The 13,882-nt window shown below is 40.4% G+C and overlaps 2 protein-coding genes across 5 annotated transcripts in view; both read left to right on the top strand.

Annotated features, from left to right (window-relative positions):
- Window positions 1-133: 133 nt before the first annotated feature.
- RWDD2B (RWD domain containing 2B) lies at window positions 134-5,596 on the top strand. Of its 4 annotated transcripts, none has more exons than XM_082220798.1 (5): window positions 134-275; window positions 2,000-2,228; window positions 2,311-2,378; window positions 2,710-3,072; window positions 5,087-5,596. In XM_082220798.1, exons 2-5 carry the CDS (start codon window positions 2,022-2,024, stop codon window positions 5,319-5,321), a joined length of 873 nt encoding a protein of 290 aa, XP_082076924.1. In that variant the 5' UTR covers window positions 134-275; window positions 2,000-2,021; the 3' UTR covers window positions 5,322-5,596. The 4 variants fall into 4 exon arrangements, with proteins under 4 accessions (XP_082076924.1, XP_082076925.1, XP_082076926.1 ...); XM_082220799.1 differs by lacking the exon at window positions 134-275 and adding an exon at window positions 471-618; XM_082220800.1 differs by lacking the exon at window positions 134-275 and adding an exon at window positions 485-630.
- A 2,059-nt stretch (window positions 5,597-7,655) lies between these two features.
- The window catches only part of LTN1 (listerin E3 ubiquitin protein ligase 1), a 28,181-nt gene continuing 21,954 nt past the window's right edge, over window positions 7,656-13,882 (top strand). The window contains exons 1-6 of the mRNA XM_082220667.1: window positions 7,656-7,873; window positions 9,896-10,099; window positions 10,876-10,974; window positions 11,709-11,939; window positions 12,964-13,016; window positions 13,686-13,866. Of these exons, the coding sequence (XP_082076793.1) occupies window positions 7,832-7,873; window positions 9,896-10,099; window positions 10,876-10,974; window positions 11,709-11,939; window positions 12,964-13,016; window positions 13,686-13,866 (810 nt within the window). The 5' untranslated portion in view covers window positions 7,656-7,831. The remainder of the gene's footprint in view (window positions 7,874-9,895; window positions 10,100-10,875; window positions 10,975-11,708; window positions 11,940-12,963; window positions 13,017-13,685; window positions 13,867-13,882) is intronic.

The raw sequence follows: 13,882 nt of genomic DNA, 5'->3' as shown, positions 1-13,882 counted from the left end.
GGAGGCAGTCCCCAGCTTTGATTGGTCACGTCACCTTAACCCCGCCTAGTCTGCCCTTACTGACAAAAGCCAGAGCCAATAGGAAAACGTTCCTGCGTTGCGTCACTGAGAAGAAGACGAAAGTAAATGAAGCGGGCGGTGAGGGCAAAGGGGGGGGGGAAGAGCGAGCAACTGCGCAGCATGGAGCGAAGGAGTCCCGAGGTGTCCCCCGCGCTCCTTAGCCGGAAAGAAACGTCCCGGATTTAAACGGTTCGCGACATATCTCTGCGTCTGAGGTGGATATCAACAGTCCTGTAGAGCGGCACAAAAAAAGTGTGTGTGAGTGGTTGACGGTTCGCCGAGCATAGATTTCTTACCATAGAAGGGCCGCTTTGCTGAGCAGGAACTTCCGGTGCGTTGGCTGCCGGGAAGGGACTCCCTGGGAGGAAGTCTGTGGTCCAGACCTAAAGTGAACCGAAGGATAAACAAGCCGCACCGAGTCCAGCTTCCGGGTTCGCTGTGAACTTTCCAGGGCACAAGGGAAGGGTGCTCGTAGGCGGGAACTTTGCTGAGAAATCCAGGTTTTTAGTGTGGCTTTGGCCAGCGTGCTCTCTCCCCCTCCTCCCACCCCATCACAAGGTAGCAGCAAAGGCAAGCGGTCACGATATTTTAATTTGGGATCGGATGGAGCTCGATTTATATTTCCGTGTATGTATCTAACAATATGGAAACAGGGTCATTGGAGTCCTAGTTAAAATAAATCAGTTGATTGCAGTGGTTCTATCCTATCACTAACATGGAATATCAACCCTTAATCAGAAAGAAAGAAATGCCCTGATGACTGTCTGCTTACACAGAAACGAAAGTGCCGAATTTAGGATGACCTGGATAGTTGGAAATATGAAAAAATGTAGGGTTGAGTGTTTAAATATCCGGGGTTGCAATCCACATACACCGCTATGGAGACTATTGCTTCAGAGTAAACACGCATAGAATTGCTGTGTGAAAATGTAAATGATCAGCTAGTGCAAAAGGCATATCTATTTAACATTTGATTGGGTGAAGGCTCTGGCTATGTGGTAGATACTTCTGAGTAAACATGCATAAGAATGTGCCACGTGGCCCATGCTTATGCAATCTTTTTCAGGCGCTGATCTAATTTTTTTTCAATGTATACCTCAAATCTTTGTTAACTGTTCTTTGGAAACTCATATAACCTACAAGATAAACTCATCAGTGATCCATAATCCGTGAACCTAAGGCTGTAGCCCTGTATCCACTTACTTGGGAGTAAATCTCATATAACTCCATATGATTTGTTGCTGAATATGCATATACAGGATTGCACTGTAAGGCTGCAGTCACATGCAAGTTTATCTTGGAGTATCAGAGTGATCCTCATCCTGGTTAGAGATCAGAAAAGTAGCTGCTTGCCCCTTGCATCCCAAATCCTGTTGGCCTGGAACTGGCCAGGTCAAAATATGAGTGTGTGTGTTTGTGTGTGGTATTTTTCTGTATGAGTTTTGCTATTCTAGCTCCTGGCTGACATAACTGAGGCATAGTCCACAAGGTTTTGAATCTAGTTTATCCAAAGGAGCCTCCTCCCACAGTCAGTAGGGTAACTACTGGCAGTAGTTTTTCACTTGAAACTTGGGTCTTTGCTGCACTCCCCCTCCACTTGAGGAAACTACTACTTGCTGTCTTAAACTTCAGTATTGGGTTGTGTGTAGGAATGCACTGTAAACCACACTTATCACAGTGAACATGCATAGGATTGGGATGCAAATTTACAATCCAGTGCAGTCATTTGGAAGTGAATGTGCATATTATTGGGCTGCCAATAAAATAGATGTTGATGGGAATCTGTGTTTCAATTCCTTCAATGTGGAAAAATGACATAGAAATTAATGGTAATATTCTGGAACCAGTTAAAGATTTCATGTGTTTGTCCCATCAAATATAGCCATATACAGCACCAGAAGCTGCAAATACTAACACTATTTCCCTCTAACTTGTTTAGGAATCACATAAACATATCTAAAATGAGCAACTTGGAAGAGGCTGAACTACAACTTTCTGAATTAGATTTGCTTTCTAGTATGTTCCCCAATGAAGATGAATTTAAAGTGACTGATCAACTGGCTTTAGCAGAACTGAAGGATCACATTGACAGATGCACCTTGGAAGTGCCATCATCAAAAATACAGTTTACATTGAATTTAGAATTAGACACTGCAGATGGAAATAAGGTAAGGCATCACCGTTCTGAATGATGTATGGTATTTGAGACTAGATATTTAGTAATCTCTGTTTCTTTGAATTCCTTTCTAGATTCCACTTTCTTTGTTTTGTGCTTTCCCATTAAAATACCCAGCTGTTCTTCCAGAAATTACTATCAGGTACTACATATTTTGATATAGAGAAAAGTGGCCTAAAGGTTGAAATGCATTGTTTATTCTGTTGTAACATAAAGCCTGCATTTAACTGTCATATGCAGTATAATAATTCTAATGACTGCAGTGAGAATTCAGGGATGCATCCCCCCCAAAAAAAACAAATGGAATCTTTAAACTTTATCCCTCACACACAAAGAAGAAAGAAAGGGAAGGAGATTGTGTGAGCCTAAGGTCACCCCAGAGCATTCCCAATAATTAAGGAAAACTAGATTTTTCCATTTTTTAAATCCTTTCATTTGTATTCTAAACAATGCCATCATTCCTCCCCCTTTAGATCTCCATCTATAAGCCGATCACAGCAGGTACAGCTGAACACAGATCTTATAACCTACTTGAAGACACATTGTGCTGGTGAAGCCTGCATATTAAGTGCAAGAGAATGGATTAAAGAACATGGCACTGCTTACATCAGCAGAGATCCCTCATCTTCCAGCATGATGAAATCAAGTATTCAGAAGTCAGATAATGTTTTCACTAGACTATGGATTTACAGTCATCACATTTATAACAAACACAAAAGAAAGAATATAGTTGATTGGGCTAAGGAACTCTCTCTGTCTGGATTTAGCATGCCTGGGAAACCAGGTATCATTTGTGTAGAGGGCCAGCAGAGCCTGTGTGAGGAGTTTTGGGCAAGGTTTGTTTTTCACTTTATATCTTGCATTCTTGAGTTGCTACCTTTTGGTGGTTTACTTCAGTCATAAATTCCTGGAACTAATATTTTTCACTGTATATTCAGAATCTTTCCTGTGCTTATTCTGCCAGTTATACTTTACAGCACCATAATTTAGCACTATGATTAGGCAGTTGCTTGATCCTGTGTGCGCATACCTCACAGAAGAGGGATGGCATGATGAGATTGTCAGTGACTGTTTCATCACCAAGGAAAACATGATGGAAAGCTCTCTGTTGGCAGAAGAAACTGAGAAAACTTATGAAGTAGAGGCAAGAGATGTAGAGCCGCATGTGGGTGACCAAGGCATTGAATACAGGTTTTCAAAGGTTTGTAGAAATACGATTGTCACTAAAGGGTGCTGGGAGTTGTAGTCTACAAGATCTGGAGGGTACCGTATTTAAATTCACAAATTTAAAACACATGACTTAAACATGGCAACTGTAGTTTACCACCCAGAGGGCTACAATTCCCAGTACCCTTAACACGCTACAGTTCCCATGATTCCTTGGAGGAAGCCATCTGTTTTAAATGCACAATGTGGATGTGACCTTAAATCAGTAACAATATAGGAATTGTATGAATTCCATTTATGTCTTGAGACCAGACATAGTTGCAATCCAAGATCTTAATGTCAGAAGAAACTTTCAAGCCATGGTTCAGGCCTCTTTTTGTTGCCAAAATCTTTCTGGTGGCATTGTGAGGAAGGCAGTATAAGTATGCTCAGCAACTACAGTGGTACCTCGGGTTACATATGCTTCAGGTTATATACGCTTCAGGTTACAGACTCCGCTAACCCAGAAATAGTACCTCAGGTTAAGAACTTTGCTTCAGGATGAGAACAAAGCAGCAGCAGGAGGCCCATGCCATTAGCTAAAGTGGTGCTTCAGGTTAAGAACAGTTTCAGGTTAAGAACGGACCTCCAGAACGAATTAAGTACTTAACCTGAGGTACCACTGTATAAACTAGTAAATGGCTTCTAGTCTTAACCAGTGACTTCATTCTGTTTCTCACAACCTCTTTCTTTCAAGAGAGAATATTCATCACCTCAACCACTAACATGGAATGTGAATACAGTGGTGCCTCGCAAGACGAAATTAATTCGTTCCACGAGTTTTGTCGTCTTGCGATTTTTTTTTGTCTTGTGAAGCACGGTGTCGGAAAAGTTTTGGAAAAGCTTCAAAAATCACCAAAGTCTTCAAAAACCTCAAAAAAGGCTACCACACCGCGTGCTATGAGTTGCTCCTTGAAGTCAAGTCGCAACTGTATTAACGGTGTTAAGAAAAAGGAAACAAACTTGCAAGATGTTTCCATCTTGCGAAGTAAGCCCATATGGAAAATCGTCTTGTGAAGCAGCTCAAGAAACAAAAAACCCTTTCGTTTTGCGAGTTTTCCGTCTTGCGAGGCACTCGTCTTGCGAGGTAACACTGTACTGAAAATAGGCTCTTTTCAAATAATAGTCCCCTCAGTGGCAAGGAGGCTGACTGTCCACTAGAATCTATTTATTTAGTAAGGGGTTATATATAAATATATTAAAGTTGGTAGAGTTCGTTCAAGCCCCACCCCACATTTGGCGAAAGATTCCTGCATTGCAGTAGATTGAGCTAGATAAACCTTGTGGTCTCTTCCAATTCTATAAGTGCCTAGGAGGGTTTCCCCTGTAATTTATATAAGTTACCCACTTTCATTATAATAGGATATAATAGAAAACAGATTTAGGAGTATTGTAATGGATACTGTGGTGTAATAAATGCAACACTTTGCTTCTAAGAATATATAAAGAAAGTTTGTCACATTTTTGTAATATTGTTTCTTTTACAGTTTCAGAATATATTAGCCCATGTCTTAAGTTCTATTGAAAACACTAGGATTTGTGACTAATAAATTCCATTGGCCTCAACAGGACGAAGTCAGAAGTAATTTTAGTTGGTAGGGCTTATTGTGTTTTCTAAATTTGTGATTCTCTCCTTGAATTTAGAATCAGAAGATTATCATGGCAGAGAATTTTAATACGTCACAGAGAAGACATTTGCTTAGAAGGGACTGAAGCTGAAATGGGAAAACAAAAGAAGTTTTTTGCTTTTGAAGAAAAAATATTTGATGCACATGGTGCCAGAGGAAATCACATGGATTTGGGACAATTGTATCATTTTTTACTTGACAGTGGATGTGGTGATATTTTTCAACTGTACTTTGGAGTTGAAGGACAATAGATCATCAAGAGGTGGAAAAATCACATTGAACACTTAAATTAAACTTTAGCAGTCCTCTGTGGGTGACCTGTAATTGTGGTGTCCCGCTTCTGTTTATGACAACAGGACTTGTACCTCCTCCCCTCCCCTTTTCATCCCAAATGTGTTGTGGGACCTTCTGGAGCATTTTGGGGAGTGGGTTGGCAGGAGAAAATCCAATCATACCCACTGGTGTAATGTTGGATCTTGCCCAATGTTTTTACTTTTAAAAAAATAAATAAATACTAAGAACTTTACTCATTTACATCTGATAAATTATGAATGTCAAAACAAGTTTGATTTTAATTTAAGATAACATTTTAATGCTAATGACAAACAATAAAAGCAATGCAGTTGATCTATTCATCTAAATAATTCCCATAATCTCAAATATCTATGTAGCCTAATCCTTTGCAGAATTAAGAAACTTGTTGAAGTAAATAGGCTTTGATAAAACTAACTACAGTTAGTTTTGCTACACAGCATTTTTCAGGTATGAACTTCTATCTGTTCTTGTCTGCACATCACAAAATACAGCTATTTTTTCACATAACCCACTTGCAAGGTTAACTACATCATCATGTTTCCACTTTAGGGGTAGCAAAATTGTGTAGGTGAGTAGGTTGTGCTTGTGTTACTCATAGATAGGCAAAACCTTTATGACAGGTCTGCTACACCTCTTACAGCTGGCTGTCACTCTGGTGGCAACACATGTCAACCCAATGTGTGGCAGCTATGAAAAAGGTGAATTCCTTTTTAGAGATCGTTAGAAAAGGGATTGAAAATAACACTGCCAATATTATTATGCATTTATATAAATCTATTGTGCGACCTCAGTTGGCATACTATGTACTGTTTTAGTTGCCACATCTCAGAAAGGATACTATGGAGCTGAAAAGGTGGAGAAAAGAGCAGCCAAAATGATAAGGTGGTTTGGAAAAAAGTAAGTAAGAGGAATATGATAGAGTTGTAAAATATAAAAGCTTATGTCAAATATATGATGGCTATCCCTAATCCTATAGAAGGTATTTCAGCCATTATGCTTTATGTTTCCATCTTCTGTGAAACTTGGAAGTTTGAGCATATGCTTATATGTAGAACATCTGTAGGTCAGGAGTCTAAGGCCTCACTGTTGTCATTGTTGTCACTGTTGTACCTATAGTACAACTTTTAAGCATCCAGTATCCTACAGCGGCATGTTACAGGGAAAATAATTAGCAATGAGCAGGCTTTCAGGGAAAGATCCACCTTACAGATCCTCCATTGAACTACCCCCAATGAGCCCCCGAGTTCTCCAGTACATAATTTGAACACTATCCTAATCCTAAACTGGAAAAAAATCCTCCTGTCAGATTCCATGTATGCTACTAAGATCACTTGTTTTTTAAAAGCCCTATTTATCAGGGCACACATGAAGTGTCTGAGGCAGGGGTGCCAACTTGAATGAAATGTGGGGGCCGGGCGGGGAGGTAAGCCCTGCCCTTCACATTTGATCACTAGACACGGGACACGCACACCGTTTGAATGGTAATGTCCATCAATGTGGGGTGGGGTGGGGAACCGAAGGAACCTTGGCCCCTAGGAGTTAAGATATATGGTCTGAGTGGGATATCAGAGGAATCTACGTGAGACTGAACCCTGCCTGTGGCTGTGAAAATGACTTTTTCTTAACAACAACAAAAAAGAACAGCACAATTATTCTTGGTGAGCAGATTGCGGACCAAAATGTGTAAACCCCAGTCTTGATTCTGCTGCAGAACCCAAAGGTACAGGCAGGGCCAGATTTAGGTCTGACGAGGCCCTAAGCTACTGAAGGTAATGGGGCCCTTTATATGACCAGCTGTCCTTTGTCAACAACAAATTGTTATTTTTTTGTGTGTGTTGAATATATGCTATATGGTAATTTATGGACCTGACAGGTATCTAAAGCCATTTGCCACTATTGCTGTATGTAGGTTTTACTGTATTTGTTTTTTATCTTATATTTTGGAAATGTACATCCAGGTTTTTTCCCCCTTTAATTTTTTTGGGGGCCCCCCAAGAGAGTGGGGCCCTAAGCTATAGTTTGTTTAAGCTTATACGTAAATCCGGCGACTGCATGTTCTCGAAGAAGCTTGCAGTCTAATAATATCGACACGCGGGAAGAACAGAGGAAAGTGGAAGAACCGGGGGGAAGAACAGCCCCGTATTTAGGCTCATAAAAGTGGCTGGGACCTAGAAGGCAAACGGGGTTGAACTCAACCCCCACGAGCCGCGTCTCGAGCTCCCAAAGCGGTTATGAGAGAGGCGTGATTCGGCGGAAGAGCAAGGATAAGCGAGGGAGGCGCGAGAGGGGAGGAGACTCCGGTCTCCGGGGGCGGCCTCTCCGCCATCGAGCCCGGAAGCAGCGCCGTCCCTCCTTTCCCCCACGTCTGTTGCCCGGGACCAGCTGCCTTGGGCCGGGCTGCCTGCTTGCTTCCGACTTCGCCGCCGCCGCCGCCGCCGCCGCCGCCATGGGAGGCAAGAACAAGCAGCGAACGAAGGGCAACGTGCGGGTGAGGGAGGGAGGGGCATGTGGGTATGTGATGTGTTCGCCCCCGGAGGGAACGGAATCAAAACGGCAACAGCTTTCCCCATCCCGCACGGGCCTGCTTTCCCCTTGGCGTACACGTGTAGGAGAGCCTGGTTCCCACAGCCTTCTCTTTCAAGGGCTGCGTGATTCAGCGTCTGTCGGGGCAGGGAGGAGCGGGGGAAAGAGGCGGCGTATGCCATCGCAAGTATCATAAAACCCTCTCCAAAGGGAAGATGAAGTCTTCCTGTCCGAGGCCTTTAAGCAGTTGCAAGTTTGTAAATAGTGTCCAGATCACACTCGAATCAATAAGGAGAGTTGGGAGCACGGCGGTTCTCAGAGGACAAGCTTTTTTTTGCTAGGGCTTCTTGATTTTCTTTCGTCGCGCCACGTCCATATGATCTTGACTTTGTATTTGACAATTAGTGCGGAAGAACCCCTGTCCTTGGCTCCGTTTTTTAACTTACAGGAATCGGTTTCCCTCGCCACTTTGCCATAAACATGTAATATAAAGAATGGCTGCATCCCTTTCTACTTCAGTCTCTTTCCCTGCTATTACTGTGAGTACAGCTAATCTAACACACTTAACTGTGTAATATATTCCTGGTATGGTGGATAAGAGTACTGGACGTGACTTGTGTTCCAATCTGTGCTTAGCAATGAAGCTCAGATCACTACACATAAACAGGGGCAGCTGTATACCAAGTTGTAAATTATCAAACTGGTAATTTTGTCACCTGTATTGCCCTATCAAGTGTTAAGGAGCATTTTAGCACTCTCCTGCTCCCCAAGTTTCTAAGTTAGGTGTTGAAATGTGGTAAAATTATCCTTATCACTTTGTACAACAATACAGATTGACAGTTTTCCAATCTGTACCTTATAGTATGTTGCTGCAATTTTTTACATGTACCTTATAGTATGTTGCTGCAATTAAATGGTTATCTGTATTCACACAGTCCTTCAGCCCAACCAATTTACAGGTTTCTTGTGAGGATAAGGTAGCCAGAAGCTCTGCAGAGCCTTGATTTTTAACAAGCATAAATGCAATTAACTGCATAGATTTTTTTTGCTTTAAGATCATCCTGTATTATCTTCCTGTTTCCCATTTCCCCCTCCCCAACAATGTTCAAGTGTTTATTCCAAGCAGGAAGTAGGGGGTTGGCTTCTTACTGACACTCTACTCGTCCCACCTTTGAACTCCACATTTTTTGGAACTAGTGCAAAAAGTCTATATGTGCAAAAAGTACAGTCCCTTATAAATATCCTTGAAAAATAGAATGTGCGGACACTGTGCATAATCTGCTGAATGTGTGGAAATCGGGGATGGGACTTGCTGGTGTGTTCCCAATTCTTGTGCCCGTGTGTTCATTCCTACCTATGACCAGTGTTTGAACAAAGCTTCTGTAGCTTTGTTATATTTGCCTCTTCCTGCTCTCCATTTCTTGTTTTCCCTATTGTTAAAATCATTGTGATCTGTTCTCTGGGAACCTTCACACTCACATGTTCTTGTTAAGCCCTGGTTTGGCTTGTTGTTATGTGCTAACGGGGTCACTGTGTGTATCTGGCAGGAGAGGGATGGACATGAGAGTTCCCCAACAATGCAGTCCAAACTGTTCTAAATGTAAACATAACAAGAATCCTGTAGTAGCTTAAGGACAAATATAATTATTGTGATAATTTTAAGATTCCGGGACTCGTCGTTTTTGCTATAACAGACTTGCATGGCTATTCTTTTGGAATTTATCTAAAATGTAGGCTTCTAGAGAGAATAGAGTTGTGAGCACAGAAAAAAGTGTTGGGTTAAGACTTGAACAAGCAGCAGTGCAACTAATGAGAATAATGGTTTTGGGCCAGTTGGATTAGTTCTTTCAGTCATAAGATAAAGAATTGCAGCTGTTGGGGCACAAAAATATGCCCCAAAATGGTTGTCGGTAAACAGAAATTTTAGAATTGTTCTGTAAAAGTAAGCTCTCCATTTCTCTCTCTCTCCCTTTCTTTAAAAAAATAGCCCTCTAGCAGTTGTAGAGCAGCAGAACTTCTTGCCAAAGAACGAGGAAGTGTTCCTGGGTTTGTTGGCTTCGGCACATCTTCAAGTGACCTAGGCTATGTCCCTGCGATTCAAGGCGCTGAAGAAATAGATAGCCTTGTGGATGCTGACTTTCGAATGGTGCTGAGAAAACTTTCCAAGAGAGATGTTACAACCAAATTGAAAGTAGGTTGGTTGTACTGCTCTTAAATGCCTAGTAATTATTTATTGATATGCTACTTAAAGCAAGTTTAGACAAATAACATGAGGATAGAAATACACCGGAGAAAGAAACAGTTACTTTCAGTTTATTTGTAACAAATGGTTTGTTGCACTATATGGTATTGTGTGATTTGTTTAGCTGCATATTTTAATGGTTAGGCAAGCCTAGGATTGCAACTTTATTTGGAATTAAGTCCATCTAAACTTGATGGGCTTGCTTATGTAAACTAAGTATAATATCATGATGCAAGTCCCATGTATGTCAACAAGAGATGTAGCTTGTTTACTCGTATATAAATCCCATTATAACTCAGTTGAACTTACTCTCAAGTAAATGTGGATAGAATTCACCCTTAGTCTTTGGGTTACCAAGTGATTCACAAGGTTCCAGGCTGTATATCCTATACATGTGTATATTCAGAAGTAAGTCCCACTGAGTTGAGTGGGACTTACTCACAAAGAAATGCATATATGCTTGCACTGATTGTAGTTGAAGGGTAGGAATGGAGGATTTCAACAAATACTTGATATCCTTCCTTTTATATTATGTTTAGGCCTTACATGGTTTTAGCATGTTCTGTAAAATAGTTATCCAGAGCTGATGGAAAGTGATGTGAAAAAGGTTACCCCAGTCTTTAAAGTTGCATGTGTAGAGACAAGTGCAGTCATAAAGCATATGGGAAGGATAATAGACTATCAGTGTTTGGAAATCATGCTCATTTTCTCTTTTTTAATTTCAGGCTATGCAAGAATTTGGAACAATGTGTAAGGAGAGAGAAACAGAGATTGTTAAAGGAGTCCTACCGTATTGGCCTAGAATTTATTGTAAAATATCTGTTGTAAGTATTAAACTCTTGGATTATGGTGAATATGGACAGGTTTATACCTCTGACAATTGTCAAAGAAATCAGTGCATGGTTCTATTGTACTGGGTATGATTAGTTTTGAAGAAAGTTTGTGACTTGGTATAGAACTACTTTGTGCTTTATGAACGACTCATATTTACAAAGGAGTATGGGAAAGCTTGAGATAATATTGTATACCTTGGTTTAGGGACGCGGGTGGTGCTGTGGTCTAAACCACAGAGCCTAGGGCTTGCCGATCAGAAGGCCGGCGGTTCGAATTCCCGCAATGGGGTGAGCTCCCATTGCTTTGTCCCTGCTCCTGCCAACCTAGCAGTTCGAAAGCACGTCAAAGTGCAAGTAGATAAATAAGTACCACTCCGGCAGGAAGGTAAACGGCGTTTCCGTGTGCTGCTCTGGTTCACCAGAAGTGGCTTAGTCATGCTGGCCACATGACCCGGAAGCTGTACGCCGGCTCCCTCGGCCAATAAAGCAAGATGAGTGCCACAACCCCAGAGTCGTCCGCGACTGGACCTAATGGTCAGGGGTCCCTCTACCTTTACCTTGGTTTTTAAATGTCAGAATTGATGCCAAGTAGCTTTTGATTTTTTGCTCCAGAAACTGAGAGACTAATATAAATACTGAGCTCTTAAGTGGTACATCTGTATAGTATGCCTGTTTATTGATATATATATAGTTACCTATAGTTTCCCCCCCAATATTTATTGTAGGATCATGATCGTCGGGTCAGAGAAGCAACACAGCAAGCTTTTGAGCAGCTTATTTTGAAAGTTAAGAAACATTTGGCTCCTCATTTAAGAAGTCTTATGGGACACTGGCTGATAGCTCAGTGTGATACTTACTCTCCCGCAGCGTCAGCAGCTAAAGTGGCATTTGAAAAAGCCTTTCCACCAAGCAAACAGCCTGAAGCCTTAGTATTTTGTAAAGATGAAATTCTGAATGTGAGTTTTCCAGTCTGTATGACTATGTTAAAGGTTTATGTTAGTTGCGTTTTGGCTTTTTAAAAGAGTGAAAAGAACCAGGCAGAGGGCCTTCTCGGTAGTGGCGCCCGCCCTGTGGAACGCCCTCCCATCAGATGTCAAAGAAATAAACAACTATCTTTCGTTTAGAAGACATCTGAAGGCAGCCCTGTTTAGGGAAGCTTTTAATGACTGGTGTTTTAATGTATTTTTAATATTTTGTTGGAAGCTGCCCAGAGTGGCTGGGGAAACCCAGCCAGATGGGCAGAGTATAAATAATAAGTTATTGTTGTTGTCACATTAGATATACCTCTAGTTTTGAGTTTGATTCTGAATTACATCAAATATATATTCTGTTCTTAATTATTTCAGATGTAGTATGGACAGGGAAAGTTTTGTCTAAAACCAGGATCATTGTTTTCACTATAATTAGTTTCAAGACAAACCAATTTCATAACCCATGGTTTGAAGTTGACTTGTTTTGAGACTTAGTATTAAACTACAATCCCCAGTTCAGATGAAGAGGAAGGCTGCTATTTTACTGAAAACAAAAGAAAAGCTTTTATGTATTTTCTTGACCACACAGGAGCGGGAGGCAGGAATGTGTGAATCCAAGACTTGCTGCCCCTCATACCCATCATAAAACATCATAATGCATTGTGACGCTCCAATTTAGGCAGTGAATATTAGTGAGAGAGAAAAGGTGTTAGAAATGCAAATTCATTTTTACTTGTTGGCCATTTTTACTTGTAGCTACTGATATTATCAAAATAGAAGCTGTTATGCTCCTGGCATGCATAGTTGAGCTTGTTTAACCAAGAAGGAAAAATACACAAAGTCACACATTTGTTCCTCATTAATTTTGAAGTGATTTACAGTTTGTAAATTCTAAGATGAAAGAAACAAAATGTAATTGTTTTGGTTTATAAAACTTAATATTAACTTTTCTATGAGCATGGCATAATTTTATTTTCCATTTAAGGACATCTAGTTGATTCTTCTCTAGGTACTCCAAGATCACCTTTTGAAAGAAACACCTGATACACTAAGTGATCCACTGTATGTACCTCTATATAAATATGTTTGTTTTGTATTAATTCACAATAAATATGTAAAACTTAGAAGCATGTTTCAGATCCATTATATCAAATTATGGGAAGCATTTCTCCCTGTCCAGAATTTTGTGTGCATATATATAAAGCAGACTTCCTCCACTTAAATAGAAGCCCTTGCATATATGGGAGTTTTGTGTGTACTATCTATCTATCTTGCTTTCAGAGCACTGCTGGATTAAAGCAACAGTATGTTTAGAACACTGCCTTCTTTTTATATTTTAATATTTCACAGTCAATGCAGATTGGTCTAGTAGTTTGGTTTGCTTGTGAGAACTTATGCTTGAAAAAAATTGTTATAATTTTGCTTCCTGACAAAGGACATATAATGTCTAGAGTGAATTAGAAGATGAATTTAATTTGGTAGTGCAATATTGGTAGTGATGATTAGTAAAAAGCTTTTCATTATTTCTAAGACTAATGCTGTTTCTCAGACCTCTTAGATTGATATTTTTATGTATATGTACAATGTGGGATATTCAGAGAGGGACTAGCTTTCAGAGTGAGGTTGTGCTATCCTTTTTAACAAATGATTTAAAATCAAATATGAAAATTGTGTTCATGACTGAACTGTAAAACTATATAGCTTATATATTCAATTCTTTTGTTTTAATAGAACTGTGCCAGAGGAAGAAAGGGAGGCCAAATTCTTTCGAATTCTGACATGTTCTTTGTTAGCTTTAAAGAAATTGATTTGTATGTTACCCAGTAATGAGAATAGTTCATTGGAGGAGAAACTTAAACCTCTGCTGACTCAAAACAAATTTTGGAAATACGGGAAGCACAACTCACCACCGGTATGTTTATCTTTTT

The sequence above is a fragment of the Podarcis vaucheri genome, assembly GCF_965113315.1.
Source record: "Podarcis vaucheri genome assembly, chromosome: 4".
NCBI lineage: Eukaryota > Metazoa > Chordata > Lepidosauria > Squamata > Lacertidae > Podarcis > Podarcis vaucheri.
Note: the sequence above shows the minus strand (reverse complement) of the source record. Positions and strands in the feature narration are given on the sequence as shown.

Excerpts from the sequence above, each read along its gene's own strand:
- RWDD2B (XM_082220797.1), top strand. Across the intron at positions 2,229-2,310 it reads ACACTGCAGATGGAAATAAG|ATTCCACTTTCTTTGTTTTG; the intron begins GTAAGGCATCAC and ends ATTCCTTTCTAG. Across the intron at positions 2,379-2,709 it reads CTTCCAGAAATTACTATCAG|ATCTCCATCTATAAGCCGAT; the intron begins GTACTACATATT and ends CTCCCCCTTTAG.